Source organism: Peromyscus californicus, unplaced genomic scaffold (genome assembly GCF_007827085.1).
Source record: "Peromyscus californicus insignis strain IS unplaced genomic scaffold, ASM782708v3 Scaffold_7__1_contigs__length_154581171, whole genome shotgun sequence".
NCBI classification, from domain to species: domain Eukaryota; kingdom Metazoa; phylum Chordata; class Mammalia; order Rodentia; family Cricetidae; genus Peromyscus; species Peromyscus californicus.
Window position 1 is genome coordinate 42,308,737 of NW_026294595.1, and position 17,121 is coordinate 42,325,857.

The following is a 17,121-nucleotide window of genomic DNA, read 5'->3' on the forward strand; positions in this document are numbered from 1 at the left end:
ATTCTCTTTTAGGAAATCAAACCCCCAAGATTTTCTAAGTTAAAATCTCTTACGGAATTGCATGTGTTAGTAATGTTAAGAAAATAAGATTAGGATCTCAATTTTCATCCTCCCCATTCGTGTTATAATTTACAGTTTCTGCTGGTTCATGTGTCTTACCTTGGAAAGATGACTTATGGAAGGCAGTAACAGAGGGGGCTACAGCAAGAGGAAGTAAAGGAAAGGCCGGTGACAATGTGTCCATTAATTACCCAACAGCACTGACTCCAAACAGTAGTCGGGGGATTACACTCTACCACACCCTCAACAATGTCTGAAATTCTCTGAGCAGTGTGCATTAACTGTCTCCTCCACTAAACCCTTATTTCCCTGAATGAAAGAGATTCACACTGAGTATCTACCAGGCACCAGGGGGAAAAAAAAAAAAAATCAACCTCATTTGAGAGCTCCACAACTTAATGCATCCCCTCTTTATATGGATGAAAACTCTGCTATCTAGAAAATTTGGGGAAGTATTTATGATTCATTTTATACGCAAGTTTACTCTGTGTGCTAACCTAAGAAAAGAATTCAGCAAAAAATGTCCAAACTTTGAGTGATAACTAAGCCTCATATAAAACTATATGACGTCTTCATAAACTAACTACTGCTTCATCAGAACGGCAATGGGCTTGTACATAAATATGTACTTTATTTAAATCTACCCAAAGCAGGACAAGGTGGAACAAGCCTGTCATCCTAAACTACTGACTCAGCTGAGACAGGAGGATTCCTTGAGCTCAGAAGCTCAAGCCCAAGCTAGGCATCCTGATGAGACCTGATCACAAAAACAAAACAAAACAAACAAACAAAAATCCCAAAAGGAAAAAGAAATGCAAAGTTACCAAAAGACTTCCCGGGTTGATAGAAAAATATAAAATGGGATGACAGCTAAGACGATTAGCTTTGCTTCCCATTTCAATAACTGCTATCAAGCTAAATTGTACACTTGGTTTGATTTTCGTATTTCTCTTCAATTTTTTTCTTTTTATCCTCAATAGGATGTACTTACTTCTATCTACATGACTGATTCATTAAATCCTTGGCCTTATAAAGTTGGGAGCATCTAGCTATACACACTACACATAACACACACACTACACACTACACACAACACACAACACACACACACACACACACACATCACTTAAGTGGGGGAAAAGTCCACTTACCTCTGCTGATATCCATTGCATATAACTCTCTCAGTCCCAAGTCATTAAGAGATTTTGTCAAGTCCAGGGGCTCCTGAGCTTGATAATCCTTCAACAACACTGTATGCAATGGATCAAACTCACATTTACTACAAATAATGGGAGCAAGATCTTGAAGCGGTGCATGGGGACTAACTCTCACTATGGTCTTCTGCGTTTTCTTAAAGTTGATCACTACTCTCACAGTTTTCTGAAATGTAAATTAAAGCCACAGTTACAACATAATTTATTAACTAAAAAAAATTTCCACAAAGGCATCTAGAATGTCTAGAATAAATGACCACCACAAGTCTCTGTTCTGTAACATGTGAATTAAATCATTATACCACAGGTTATTTATTAAAACAAACTCTGTGCAATGCTATCCAGTGTTATGTGCTACTCAAGGCTTCATATTACTTCAGCAAATAGTTCTTTCCATTCTTTTCTTCTGGTGTAAAATTTTTTTATCATTAATGCTATTTCCTAATTTTAAAACAAATTCTTAGAAAAGAAAAAATACAGTTTTTGTTTTGTTTTGATTTTTTTAATGGTCCTGGAGATTGAACTTAAGGTGTTGGGGAATAATCTTTTTGAACACTGTGAAGATGTATCACTCTGATTGGTTCAATAAAAAGCTGAACGGCCAATAGCTAGGCAGAGATTTCAGGCACACAGGATACTGGGAAGAAGAAGGGGAAGTCACCAGCCAGGGAGAGAGGAAACAGCATGAACATATAGAGTAAAGGTAATAAAGCCATGAGGCAGAAAGTAAATTAGGAGAAATAAGTTAATTTAGGTTATAAGAGCTAGTTAGAAACAAGCCTAAGCTATTGGCCAAGCTTTCATAATTAATAAAAAGTCTCCATGTGGTTATTTGGGAACAGGCTTGCGGGACAGAAAAGTCCTCCAATATTAAAGTTTTATTCATGATAGACAGGTGTTCGACTACTAAGCTATAGCCCTGGTCCTTTTTCCATATTCATATTGGTATAGAGTGTCACTAAGCCCCGGATGGACTTTAACTCAATCTATAGCTAGGGTATATGTCTTGAATTTGTGATCCTCCTGTCATAGCCTACTAAGTTTCTGGGATTGCAGCCATGCACCAGGCCTAGCTCAATTTGTTTTTATAATATTAAATTAAATTCAAAATTCTTTTAAGGTTGTTTCTTATTTATTTATTTATTTATTTATTTATTTATTTATTTATTTATTTATTTATTTATTTATGAGACAGGTTTCTCTCTCTAACCCTGGCTGTCCTAGCACTTGCTCTGTAGACCATACTGGTCTTGAATTCAGAGATCTGCCTGCCTCTGCCTCCAAGTGCTAGAATTAAAGGTGTGTGCCACCACTGCCCAGCTAAAATTCTTGAGAGCAAAATATTAAGCAGATTTAAATCCAACAAGAACAAAGGCTCATATGTAGTATTACTAATATTTTTATATTGTGTCTTAAAGTATTTATTTTCAAATTATCAAATACACACAATAATAATTCTATGTTTTATGTTATCCTTTATTTAAGGAATGCTTGTCTTGTAAAAGCCTGTCAATGGCTGCATGAAAAAAAAGTATTTAAAAAACTACTATCCCTCTAACAGGATCAATCAGATCAACCATACTAAGAGACTAGCATCATGCCAAGCACATGGTCAGTTATCAGTAAGTGAATACTAACTACTTATTGTCATTGATGTTTGTTGTTTATATTATTATTGCCCCAGTTAACTTTAACATAATAGTAAAGAATATCAAAATCATCCTTACTTAGATGTAATACTAATAATTCCAAAATTATTTACACACTTTCAAGTGTTTCCCCATTTTGATATAACTGGATTAACCACATTAAAAATGGAACTCTGCAATAGGTAGCTACAGTAAACAAAATATACAGTTTTCAGATCCTCAATGATGCTCATTCACAAAACTAAAATCCTGTATGTAACTGAGGTGCTTCTGAGATTGACAATCTATTTGCTACATAAATAAAATTGCTCCAATATGGATCAATAACATGTGCATATAGCAGGTAAATTTAGACCTAGACAGAAGACAGACCACTGTCTTATTAATATTTAACATTAGATCAATTATTAAAGCCAATGTTTTATCATGAAATCTGTCAACATTTTTAGTAAATGCTTATAAACAATATGAAGACAATGTAAGAATGTATGTATTCAAGTCAGTGCACAAAATTCTGTATATTTTACAAAGTAAAAAAAATGTTATGTTCGTAACTCAGAAGTAACAATGAGCTACTATATAAGATAATAAACTGTGATCTAGGTGTATGTTGTATTAATGACTTACAAAATACATAGAAGTCAAATATGATAATAAATATTCAGTGGCTTTTAAAATGTCATTTAAATATAAAATATTTCAAAGCATAACTTAAAACTATAGCACATGGATTACTGTCAGATCCTGATTAGCCAATCCCGTCATTTTCAGAGAATTTGATATCTAAATTGTTCCCCAATTCTCGTTGACCCAATGAATAACCAGCTGATTAACAAACAAAGTAGTTTAGGAAAATATGATAACCATATTCTAAAAAGCCAGGCCGAAAATCTAATCTTTATTTCATCTATGATGAACCGAAACCATTGTCTAAAAAAATTTACTGAATTTCTCAGCCATAAGAACATCAAAATCTGTGACAGAATCCTTACCTCTGGGATTATAGGTGCAGGCTTTTTCTTGTCCAGAGATTTTGGCTTTAAAATGACCTTCTCTACCTCCAGCATTCCTATTGGTGTGTTTGGCTTAAATTTGATGAGATTCTCTTCAGCAGACAGTAAATCAACTGTGTGACTTGATGGGTTTAAGTGATACTGTGCGCAGAGGTACACAAGCAAGTCCATCACTGGCTTACTGTAAAACAGGAGAACAATGTCCTTAGAGTCCAACTTATCCAACTGTGCAACTTGACTGTTTTGAGAATTCTACTCTGGTCCTGTTTGTCTTCAAGACATAAAGCAAGGCCACGATGTAAGAGTTGTAGGAGCAACTTAAAAATCTTATAATTAGGAAGACAAAATCCTCATAGATTAAAGGCAGTGGTTAGAAGGCTTGAGATCTTAGAGGCTAGTATTGGTTCAACGATTCTCTGCATATTTTTATTTGCCAAGTTTTTTACACATAAATTGTAGGAGTCCTTCCTTACCCAAGAATAGTCGCTTGGTTTTTAAGACAGTCCTCAATATTATAACTTGCAGCTTTCAGCTCATGAATTGGCTATATTCCCAAGCTCGAATGGAACAAAATACAATCTTCTGGGTTTTAAAGTATGTGTGTGTGCATGAGTGTGTATGTATATGGGTGTTGGGTATCATATAGTAGTGAACAAATATATGTGGATCCTCAAACTTACAACAAATCCTGTGGGTTCTTGCATTACTCAAAGACTACTTATTCATTATTTCCTAGGTTCTGCTGTCATTGTACAAACATTGTTACATGCCTGTTCTGAAAGCTCTAACACTCTAGTTGGCAGACCGGACCACGTGTCAGCAATTATACTTTATAGTCCACTTACAATCTGCCAGAAGCCTAGGCTAGCCTCAACTCACTGTGCACCCACAGTCAGGCCTCAACCTTGGGATTCTCCTGCCTCAGCTTCCCTAGTGCTAGGATTACAGCTGTGTGCCCTTATGTCTACTTTCAATTTTCTGCTTGTTAAATTGAGATTTTTTAGGGTGCATCATGCTTGTTGGTGCTATAACTTGTTAATATAATGTCCCAGGCTGCTTTTTTGCTGTAGTGACAGATTGAGGTCGATGTGGCCTGTAGATTGTATGGCCTACAAAACTTAATACTTTTATTATCTGAATCTTGATATAAAAAGTTGATGGGCTCTTATGTAAAGCAGTAGAAGTAAACGTCTGAATTCATAAAATAATGGCCCACAGGAGAACGCAGGACTGATCTCTACGCAAGAAAAACTTCCACAGGATTCTTGCACACTCAGCTTGGCATTCAGAGTACTTCTGAGCTTGGGGCTCCCCTTTTTTTTCAGTTTTCTTTTCCACTAACAGAACACTGTGGTCTTGTCTTTCTTAATTGTCAGCCCTTTAGAAACAGGAAATTACAAAATCTTTTGTATCACATTTTCCTCAGATGCCTGGTGATTCTGAACCATTCACACTTAAGACAAAGGCATGAAAACACATAAGTCCTGTTTCTTATTTCATGGGCGGAGGTAGAGCTTCACGGACTTCGCTTAGGGAAATCTGAGAGTGGCCACCCCTCTTTGTTTTTGGGAAAATGTAAATGCCGGCAAAAATGATTTTCCAGTTATTCAACTTGAACCCAGCTACTAGCTTTCAGGAAGCTTGACAGGGAAATGAGGCTAGGAAACTCACCATTGAGCTTTCCATGTCAAACTCAGTACACCTGCTCAACAGTGCCTCACCCCTGTCGGTCCAAACTGCAGCTCCAGGTCTGTGACCTCTTTGACTTAGTCTTTAGAGAAACAGTCTCCTAGAGGAGAGCTGAAGGGCCAGCTGTCACTATGTGGACCTTAGCTGACATACCACTACTTTCCCTAGATTTTCAAACCATCCCCTATATTTTGCTTGGTTTCATCCCCAGGACATTCCAATCTCTATGCATTGAAGAGCTATACCTCTCTCTCGCCAACCTGTGGATTGAACCCAGGGCCTTATGCTACACCCATCTTACAAGAGGTATAGCTTTAATGGCACCCTTTGCCCCCTACCCCATGTACAAGCAGCATTCCAGTGCATGATAAATGACTAAATCAGTAAGTGACTGCACGTGACAGTGTGCAAAGCCCAGATTTAGAGAGATAATAAACAAAAAAGAATACACAGACTCTTATTCCTAAATGCTGGGGATGGGGAGGGTATGAGGAAATGTTTTAATTGGAAAATGGCATTAGAATAGAGACTTGGAGAGAACGGGTGAGCTGGGGAAATTTCACATGTCAGTTCTACCTGGAATGCCAAGGCTCCAAGGCCCTGGATGCAGAGTACTTAAAAAAAAAAAAAAAAAAGACAGTTATAATCTAACAGTGTTTTTAAAGGCTTCTCTGGGAAAGACCCGAGATTTTATAGAGTGAGATTTAAAAGGCTGTGAGAACAGTTAGAGGGCTATAGCAAAAATGTACGTGGGTTACTTAGCATATACCTGTAAAGCCAGAATGTTGCCAGTTTGGAGGCCTGGACTAAATACTGAGGGGAGAGAGGAGAAACGTGAGGGGAGAATACGACACTTGGGAAATTACATCAAGTCACCAAGGGGACTGCAGATTCCTCGGAAATTGTGATAGGGGCTCTGGCCATTTTGACCCAGACCACATCTAGGATCCATGCACACCTAGATGTGGTCATCTCTCCCAAAGGACCCCGGCTGAGCAATCTTCATTCCCAGGAACTGAATGGAGGCACAGAATGAAGGCAATGCTGGTACATGAGGACTTCAGAGGACCAGCCAATGGCCATTTCCTCCTGGGCAATTCTGCTTGAAGAGCAATGTTATACACACACACACACACACACACACACACACACACACACACACACACACACACACATACACACACAGCAAGCCAAACACCACCAAGATCCATGTGCAGTGACTGATTTACGGGTTAAACAGCTGCTCAAGGGAGAGGCACATGCTTCAGGAAAAGATATGTATTGAACACTGCAGCAAATTTGTGAGGCAGCCTTGTTTTATATAAAGCTGTGCCACCAACAGTAAAGAGAGTTAGAATCTTTTCCAAATATACCTTCAGACCAGTTTGAATGGTTAAAATACATAAGAGAAGTCTCGGCATTTGACAATAAGACACCTCAGCCTTTCCCTCCACCAGAAGGGTAGGAATCCCAGTCTAGCTTGGTCATACAGGAGCCAAGACACTCTCAGAGAGGACTCAAACTCTGAAGCAGGTGCTACATCACTACATCGTTTGGTCACTGATAGACTCACTAGTCACATACTGCTCCCATAGAAAATAAAGCCAGCACTTAGATATAGATGAGAATTCTCCAACTGGGTGCCAAAGTACTTTTGCCAAAGACAACAGTTTTGGCTTAGGAATAATTGTCCTGCTCTGATGTGACTGACAGCAGTTAGGAAGCAAGTTCGGCCATGGATTACAACAGGGAAAGTGCCATTTTCCTGTAGCCCAAGGCAGGAGCATCTGAGACCCCAAGAAAAGTGGCAAAGCAGTTAAAGGAGCACAGGTGCTGAGTTACCACTGCCTCACTGGTGTGTGCACTGGCCGCCTCTCCCCCTTATCTCCAGACCACTGTGAATTCTGATTTACCACGTTACCCAGTTGCAATGTTACTATTATTAATGTTCCTATATTATTATTAATACTTACAGACATTTACATAATTATTTCCTGGAAGGCATATTTTAAAAATTTTAAAACAGCTAATGTAAAAAAAAAAATTTCTTTGAAAACTCTCTTTGACATGAAAAAAAATCTCTATGAGATTTCCAAGTTATTTTTAATAAACAAATAATCACCTTTTGAACCTTTAGTTCATGTCTATTGTTTTATTTGAGCTCTTATCTACCATTAAAGCTATTTCCACACTATAAATGAAACAAAGGAAGTTTAGGAAATCGTATTATACACAGCATCTACAGCAATCACTTGGATTAGAATCTTCTCACTCTCCAATCCAGAGTTTCCAGCTACGGTTTAGCATCCTCATGATTCCAGGCAGTGTCCACGGTGGTGAAATGGATGGTGTAGAACAGGCCATCTGCTTTGTGCTATAATTTTACCGTATAGATCAAAGACTTCATCAAATCCTTCCTAAATCCTCTGGGACCCTTTCTGTATCTGGGACACAGAGCAGTAGTAATCTTAACCTGGTTTTGATAACGGATGGTTAGAGTTTCTATTTCTGTGTTTTAAAGATCTAGCTGAAGATCAAAAGATACAGGTCACGACACAATAAAGGGCTCCAAGAACAGCAACACGTGCAAGACAGGGCAGGTGGAGTTCCAAGCCTCCCCATGTTTAAACAAGGCCATTTGCCAACGGGGTGCCTAGATAACTTTTCATTCAGTCTGGGAGAGCTGAAAGCAAAAGGGTGCTTGCTCTGAGTAACGACTCGGGGATAAAGGGCGCTACCAGGAACATCCCAGAAAATGCGAACACGTGACAATCAGTGAATAGACGCTTTTCCAGCAACAGAAGAAAAAGTAAGAGTCTTCCTGGACCTTTTCAATCTGTCCCAGTCTCTAACAATGTGTCTTACGCAGTTTCAACAAATCCTCAAAACTGCTTTGAGTTGAATTGTGTCTCTGCCTTCCGAATGCACACCAACAACTGAGTAAGATCTATGCTGTGTTAGCCCTTCCAGATCCAAACATATTCAGAGGATGAAACAGGGCTAACTATTGTGCATCCAAGATGGCGAACACGGCTCATCATGGCGTTAGGAAGGGCTAACTGTGCCAGAAAGACTAGAAGACTAACACAACCAGCGAGGTCTGAAGACAGCTAACATTGGAACAGATCACTGCTAAACTGGGAAGTGATTTCATATCAAACACTAAAACAGATGAATAAAAAGGCTTTTTTTTCCCCTTTGTAAACCATCATTTTATGCTGTGGTTTACCTGATCATTTACCTTTAATACCATTTCGGGAGTAAATTATAAATAATTGCCTTTAATTTAAAAAAGAAAACCCCCGGCTGGGTAGTGGTGGCACACACTGTTAATCCCAACACTTGGGAGGCAGAGGCAGGCAGATCTCCGTTAGTTCGAGGCCAGCCTGTCCTACAGAGTGAGTTCCAGGACAGCTAGGACTGTTACACAGGGAAACTCTGTCTTGAGGGGGAAAAAAAAAGAAAGAAAAAAGAGGGGTGGAGCTCGAGACTGACCCTGTGATTTAAGAAGAAACCTACTGCAACTTCAAGGTGCATTCTAGAGCTAAAGAAACTGAGGCAGGAGGACTGGAAGTTCAAAGCCAACCTGGGCTAGAGATCAAGGTCCTGTCTCAACACTAACAACACACAGATACAAACTATCACACCCAAATAGAAACAATCTAACAAAAAAAAAGAATATACCCACTAAATATAACACACACACACACACACACACACACACACACACACACACACACACACACACACCCCATTGTGGTAGGTTTGTCTTTGTTATCAACTTGACTGAATTTGCAGTTACCAGGAGAAACATCAGAGTGTACCTTGGAGAGCCTTTCTCATACTAAAAGTCCTGGAGGTACTACATTGATTCTTGGAGGAGATGTTACACTTTTCTTCAAAGGTGAGGTGAAAAGGTCACAAAACTGTCACTGTTTGTCCAAGTGTACACACTTAAGTCTCCTAGAAGTAGGAATAACAACTGGAGAAGGAGACCAAAGTGAGGAAGAAGAGCAGAGAAACCGGGAAGTCATTAGAAACTAACAGAGTAGTGCAGAGAGACTCCTCCAAACACAGCCCAGCTCTCAACATGGCAACAACAAAGGGAAATTTACAGACGAGGACCAGGGTCGGTCGCTGCATGGAAAATAACTAAAAAGGAACAGAGAGGGGATGAAATTCTCACTGTGCTGGCTAGTTTTATGTCAACTTGACACAAGCTAAAGTCATCACTGAGGAAGGAATCTCAATTAAAAAAAGGCCTCCACAAGCTCCGGCTGTAGGCAAGCCTGTGAGGCAGTTTCTTAACTAGTGATGGATGGGGGAGGGCCCAGCCCATTGGGGGTGGAGCCAGGCCTGGGCTGGTGGTCCTGGGTTCTATAAGAAAGGAGGCTGAACAAGCCATGAGGAGCAAGCCAGTAAGCAGCACCCCTCCATGACCTCTGCTCTTGACTCCAGGCTCCTGCCCTGCTTGAGTTCCTGTCCTGACTTCCTACAGGGATGAACAGTGATTGGGACCCATAAGCCAAACACACCCTTAACTCTTCAAGTTGTTTCTGGTCACGGTGTTCCATCACAGCAATAGGAACCCTACCCCGGGCACTGAGCAAACCAGCCTGGAAGAATTCTTGTGGTTTTTTGTTGTGAGATAGGGTCTCACCGTAGCCCAGGATGGCCACAAGGTTGCTACTCAGTTCAAGATAACTTTGAACTTCTCATCCTCCTGCCTCTGGTCCCCAGGTGCTGACTACACACCTGGTTTTATTTAACAGTTTTCAAATTAAAAAAAAGAACAAACAAAACATAAAAATGTGAACTTCTGAATTCTGGAATCCATACTTGGTTTTAACATAGACTGATTCACAATGGTGTAGCCTGCCCTTTTTATCAGTCTACTTCCTTCCAATAGGTGGCACTCTACTCCATGTAAATGCTCTCAGTTGGCTGCTGACCTGCCCTGTACCAGTCAGAACTGCTCTCAGTGATCCTGGACAAAGTATCAATAGGCCACATGTTTTATGTAAAATTTCTCTGGTCGTTTAACACAAAAACCCCAGAGAGGTCAGCTGATGTTTTTGAGGTCACACAGTAAGCCATGATGCTAAGTCTAATTTCTAGCAGGGTTTTCTACTTTGAAGTTCGGTGGGGCCTCTTTTTTTTCCATAAGATTTTGTAAGTTTTTTTTTTTTCCTTTTGCAGTTACAAAGATATGATACAGTAAGTCTTCCCATTAGCTAACACTTTTGATAAATAGAATATACTTTACTATTTGGACATCTTTTGTGCTTATTAACACCTTTTAAAATAATGGCTCATCAGTACCTGGAACTGTTGAGACAGTTTTAATCACACTCTTAGTATTCCTCACATCACATTCCTATGGTGCTCTAAATTACACTGGGAAAAGCCCCATACTGCACTCTAAAATACCTAGAAAAGTAGCTCAAAGAAAAATCACAGAATCATACCAACATAACTCAAAATCACACAGTGACTTTCTATCATCAACATTTCAAATAATCACTAGTCCTCTAACTGAAAGGCTCATAAAAGTGACCACACACAGTTAGCTCTTGGGTGGTAAGACTATTAGAAGCAAGCTGCTACATTAAAACCTGATAGCAAATAAATTCTAACTTGCAAAACTTGAACCCTAAACAAAATTTAAAAAAAATTAGAGACAGTTCCTTTTAGGGCATTCCTACCATGATCTCTACTTGGAGAGAGTAGCTCAACAGTTTAGACTATTCTTCCAGAGGACCCAAGTTTGGTTCCCCAGATCCAGAGGATCTGGCACTTCCTTCTGGCCTCCACATGCACACACACACACACACACACACACACACACACACACACACACACACACAGGTTAAAGGCAAAAAGCATCTTTGCTTTTTTTTAAGATAAATATATAGAAAGCACAGGATGAAACAATATATTCTTACTGCATGAAGAATCAAGAGGGTGGAAGTGAGATGAGGCAGGTGATTCTGGGATAGCAGGAAGTTTTTGTATAAAGTGTCATTTGAGCCTACATAAGCTAACTGGAGAAACTGACAGCTGGTAAGTCCTACAGAGGGTTGGGGGTGGTGTTTATAAAGGCACTGAGGTTTTAAAAAAAAGTATCTGTTGAAGAACAAAGAGTCATGTGGTAAAGCTTAAGATATATAAAAGAGGGTAGGGAAGGAAAAGCTTACTTAATTTCAGGGGAGAAATCAACATATTCCAATCTCCGCACTTGGTAGTCTGGACTTCCTTGATTTAGTATTGAATTGCCATTGTTGCACAGACTGAGAGGTCTGTGTGCGGAGCGGTAAAAGGAGACTAGGTGAAGAGAATCAGCTCCCTATAGAAGAGACCTTGAAGGTACAGCTCAGTGATACGGGACTTACCTGATGCTGGTGTCTCCCCATCATCTCCCCACCACGAAAAATAGAGCCAATTCATGCCAAGCAGTGATAGTATTTCATGTAATCCTAGCAATATGTGATGTGTTATTTAATCCTAACAATTCAGGCACAAGACATTTTCATGGATAAGCAAATGCCGCCAATCAGCAATAGCTGGGCTCGGACACACACAAAGGTTGATGGATGGAAAATTACTCAGGTTTTAGGAATGGAGAAACCAAAGAGCTGGAAGGCAAAAGGTGTGAAAAGTTCTACGGTCCTGGTAAGAACACACGTCGCAAAATGATTCAGAACCTTTAAGTCATATATGAAGAAAACTCAGAGCCAAGGAAAATGAAGAAGACAGGGCGTCATAAAATCAGTCATAAATTAGACTAAGAAGGAAAGGGGGAACAAAATGAAGTCAAGAAAAAGAAAGTAGAAAACCTAGATGTTTAAAAGACTGCTCAAGGAGGCCTACCATCTCAGCAATAGGGCAGTTTAAACACAATGAGATCCCACAGCAGCTCTCAGGACAGAGGACTCAGGATGTAGCTTCCCAGAGTGACTGTGCCAAGTACAAGGTCTGAGACTATTTTCAGTGGGCAAGACCATGGTTCAAAACCAAGTCTAAGGAGCTGGGATAAGAGCAGATCCCAAACAGAAAAGACCACAATCCAGTGTGATTACTGGGACATGTCAGAAGAAAGGCATGCCGGTGATGAAGTGTGCCAGTGATGAAACCAGCCTTACCTGTATGCCTTAAGAGAAAAGCGGGAAAACTGAACTGCTGCTGCCGGTGGGCTGTACTGCCTCAGCTACATCAATACCCGTCGCTGTTTTATGGCATCGATGCTATGACGTCAGAGTACTGATTTGACGGTCACTGCAACTTCCTTCCCAGAAGAGTGCAGGATAGGTAGAAGCCCACCAAGGATAGTCACAAGGATAGCCACTTCACAAATGGGGTTCAATGAAGAAACAAGAAACCCTAAAACTACTTTCACTACAAAAACAAATAAGACTCACTAAGATTTGAGACTGTAAGACATAATTGAGAATTACTTCCTAAGGCTGAATTTATTTTCATCCATTTTTATAATGTTATAGTGTGACATAAGATTTTGATTAATCTAAAGCTGTGGTTATCCTGAATGAGAGTGTTACAGAAAGCCATCTTATTAGAATGTGATGACCAACACAATGCTTACTTCTTTGGCCACACACACGCACATTCATGCTAACGCTTCTGATTCTAACACACGCTACCGGATAACACCACGAGGGTGAAGGTAAAAAGTGAGTGAGATCAAGGCTATAGTTCATGTAACTTTCCACGTCCGGACGAAATGGAAAATTACAAGTGGCTTTGTTCCATCTTCCCATCTTTTTTTGTAAGTATTCAAAATCATCATCAGCCTCCTAAATCGGATCTTTGTTCCTTGCTAGTTTAAGGTCGATTTTCTATTTCTACTTGATGCACCCACGTTTATGGAATTAAATCAGTGAATTAAAGAAAAAACAATCCCTAATGTTGCATATAGAGCTATTTTGTTTGGGTAAGTAAGAAAATGCTACATTTTAAGCCAAGTAACGCTTACATTAGAGCAGCAGCCTGAAGGGGGAAACAAGAAGGGAAGGAGAGAGGGAAGGACAGCCGGGGGGCTGCAGGCTCTGGCTTTGGAGCCTTGACTTGCAAACAGAGTATTAGGACATCCATCAATAAAGAACGAGATGCGTAAAAATTCCAAATCTTAATCACTAAACTGAGCTGGTAGAATACATAGCCTTGATATTAAAACTCCATGAGAGATTTACTATGTTAGCACTTGCTTTAAAGAAATAGGTAACAAAAAAAAAGAAAATTAATATTATATATCATAGAAGCAAAATAGAAATTCAATAAAATATTTTTTTCTTTCAAAAAAAAAAGAAATAGGTAACAATTGAATGACAACAGACGTATTTTGTCAGAGGACAAAAAATGAAAACCTATGTCACAGGAGCCTCAATGGTGGCCGAATAAAGTGGGGGGCCTGGTATTTCAGCCGCTGCAGCGTACCTGCCATGAACAGTAGTAGATTTGAGAATGTCTCCAGGCAGGACCACTGTGAGTTCAATGTCTTTATCGATCGTATTTTCATCTTGCCTCCATGATGACAGCAGCCGATTCTATAGGCTCCCCGGCCGAAGGGACACCCATGCCCTTTGTCTCGGCAGGAGGAAGTGGTGCCTTCGCTTTTGATTTCCTCCTAGAATAAAAAGAAAACCGAGGGAAATAAAATATCTTTTTGTTTGTTTGTTTTGTTTTTTTTGTTTTTTGAGACAGGGTTTCTCTGTGTAGCTTTGTGCCTTTCCTGGAACTCACTTGGTAGCCCAGGCTGGCCCTCAAACTCACAGAGATCCGCCTGGCTCTGCTTCCCGAGTGCTGGGATTAAAGGCGTGCGCCACCACCGCCCAGCAAGAAAATAAAATATCTTAAAAGAAGCTTTCTAGTATTACCTAATTTTATAAAAAACCCAAACCTAAGTTTAGGTTATTCTCACATCCAGGAAAATTGTAATTTGTTAATTAAAAAGGCATGAAAATATGAATAGCCAATGAACACATGAAAAATGTTTGTCACTAGCCATCTGATAACTAATCTAAAAGGACACTGAGATCCCATCTCATCCTACACAGAATGGTGGACATTAAGAAAAAAATAACAATTAATGATGCTAAGAAAAAGGAGCCCTTATAAACACTAAGTAGGACTGTAAACTAGTCAAACCACTTTGGAAATCTGTATGAAGATTCTGGGGAAAAAAACAAAACAAATGGACTGTCTGACCCAGCATGCCATTCCCAGGTATTCACTTAAAGGACTTTAAGACAACATATCATAGAGATCCTTCTTCAAGGATAGTCACTGCACCACTATTCACAATAGCCACACTGTGCAATCACCTTAGGTGTCCATCAACAGGAATGCATAAAGGAAGCAGGTATATATACACACAACAGCATTTTATTCAGCTATAGATTGGAATTGTGTCACTTTCAATAAAACTGAGATGCAACTGAAGATTTTAATATTAAGTGAATTCTGACTCAGAGAGACAAATAATGCATACTTTCACCCATTTGTAGACCCTAGCTTTTATACAGATATACAAAATCATTTCTGTCTGTATGACCTAAAAGTAGAAACAACTGTCTATGCAAATGAAGTTGACTACTAGGAGAAGGGGGAAGAGAGTAGAGAAAAGGATATGGGGGCAAAGAGAGAATGGCATTATATGTATATATGTACGAAAATGTCCTTATGAAACCCAGAGCTATTTATGTATAATGAATATACACTTCTTTAAAAAGACACAATAAAATCTATATTGGCCTTCATCTGTTCAGTAAATGTTCATCTCTATCAAATCAAGTATACCATTTCTCTTCTTTGATGTGGCAACATTAACAATGTCTCAGGATGGACTACTGCACTATACACTTCACAATGGCTCCCCTGAGTCTGCTGTTCTTTCCACACCAGTATGCTCTACTTCTCCACCCAGATAAGCCTCATCTATCCATTATAGTCTAGCTTAGTTTACCCTCCCTTCCCAAAAGCGTACACAGAACTTCTTTCTTTGAACTGATGCAGGCATATGGCAACTGAATCTCCAAATCTAGCATTTTTTCCCCTATTTTCCCCTGATTACCGGATCATCCCTCTGAATTTATAAGACCATGAAAGAAGAAAGAAGGCTTTAAGTGACTCTATTTTCTACTGCTTCCTCCTAGCATGGAACAATGAACTGTCTCACTGTAAGACACTCATCTGGGCATGGCTATTACCCAGTGGGCATTTTCAGACAAGTTTAACTAAGGCAGGAAAGATCCACCCCGAATGTAGGCACCACCTACCAGAAGGCTAGGGTTCAGCCTGCATAGAAAGGCGAAAGGGAGGGAACACCGGCCCTCAGCACTGCTCTAGAATCCTAATATCACAACTTCCTCGTCATGGTACAATACACTGACAAACGGGGAGCCAAAAGACACCCTTCGCTCTTTTGTCAGCCACTTCATGGCAATGGTAAAAACCACAAAGTAACTTACCTAACCTTGTGGTTCACAGACCTGTAAAACTGCCCTGTAGCCTATGGAAGGCTTGGGAGCTGCAGCCTAGAGAAGCCCAAGAATGCTATGAGCAGCACTGAATGGGCCATTCAGAACTTCTGAAGCCCAGAATGCCTGCAGAAATACAGGCAGGAAAGGTCAGGCTCTGGAGAGGTTTCTGAGATGAACAGGACTCTATCAGGAACTGGGTTAGAGGCCACTCCTGTCGGGTTCTCCACAGAGTCTGGCTGCATTCTAACACTTGAGGCGGAAAGCAATGGACTGCGTTATTCAGCAGAGCAATTTTCAAGGCAGCAAAACATTCAGATTGTGGTCTAGTATTTCCTCAATCTACCCATTGAGGTTTATGTGAGACTTGCAGCAGAAATTAAAAAGTGTGCAGTCTAGCAAGGAAAGGAACTGGAGTATGGTGAAAGATGCAGACAAGATTGAAGGAGATAAAATAGCACTAAGAGATGAATTAGTGTCATTAAAGAGAAATGTTATGTTCTTTACTGGGTAACAGGAAAGATGTCCGGAGGGCAAGACTCCACCTATGGAAGGCACCAACTTTTAGGAATGCAAATTCATTCGAAGAGAGAGATCCAGAATTGAAAATACCACGGACAGCCTCCCCTATTGAAGGGACTCCCTGCTTATAAACAATTCCGTAGGAAAAGTAATTTCCCTAGTTTTGCCTGCCACAGAATACAAAAGCTAAAAGAGCTCTGGAAGAGGAGTCCAGACTGTATCTTGCATTGGCAGCAGAACGGGGGACTATCAGCCACAAGGTGCTGGTTTTACAGGCATGTAAAATGAAAAAATTATGGGATCATGGTGGCTTACACCATGGTTGCAGGAAGCTGCTGAGACCAGGCAAAGGTAGGTTCCCTGCTTTGAAGTATCCCTGCTTTGAAATACTGTTGCATTCCACTGTGAAGATGATGCCTAAGCTGCAGTGAAGAACCCCATTATGCTGGGAACAACAGAACCATTGAATGCCCACTAAGGA

General features: G+C 40.0%; 1 protein-coding gene across 1 annotated transcript in view; it reads right to left on the minus strand.

Moving 5' to 3' along the window:
* Cobll1 (cordon-bleu WH2 repeat protein like 1) overlaps window positions 1–17,121 on the minus strand; it is a 156,260-nt gene that overhangs the window by 43,163 nt on the left and 95,976 nt on the right. The window contains 4 exon segments of the mRNA XM_052724404.1: window positions 1,212–1,440; window positions 3,916–4,117; window positions 14,077–14,162; window positions 14,164–14,266. Of these exon segments, the coding sequence (XP_052580364.1) occupies window positions 1,212–1,440; window positions 3,916–4,117; window positions 14,077–14,162; window positions 14,164–14,266 (620 nt within the window).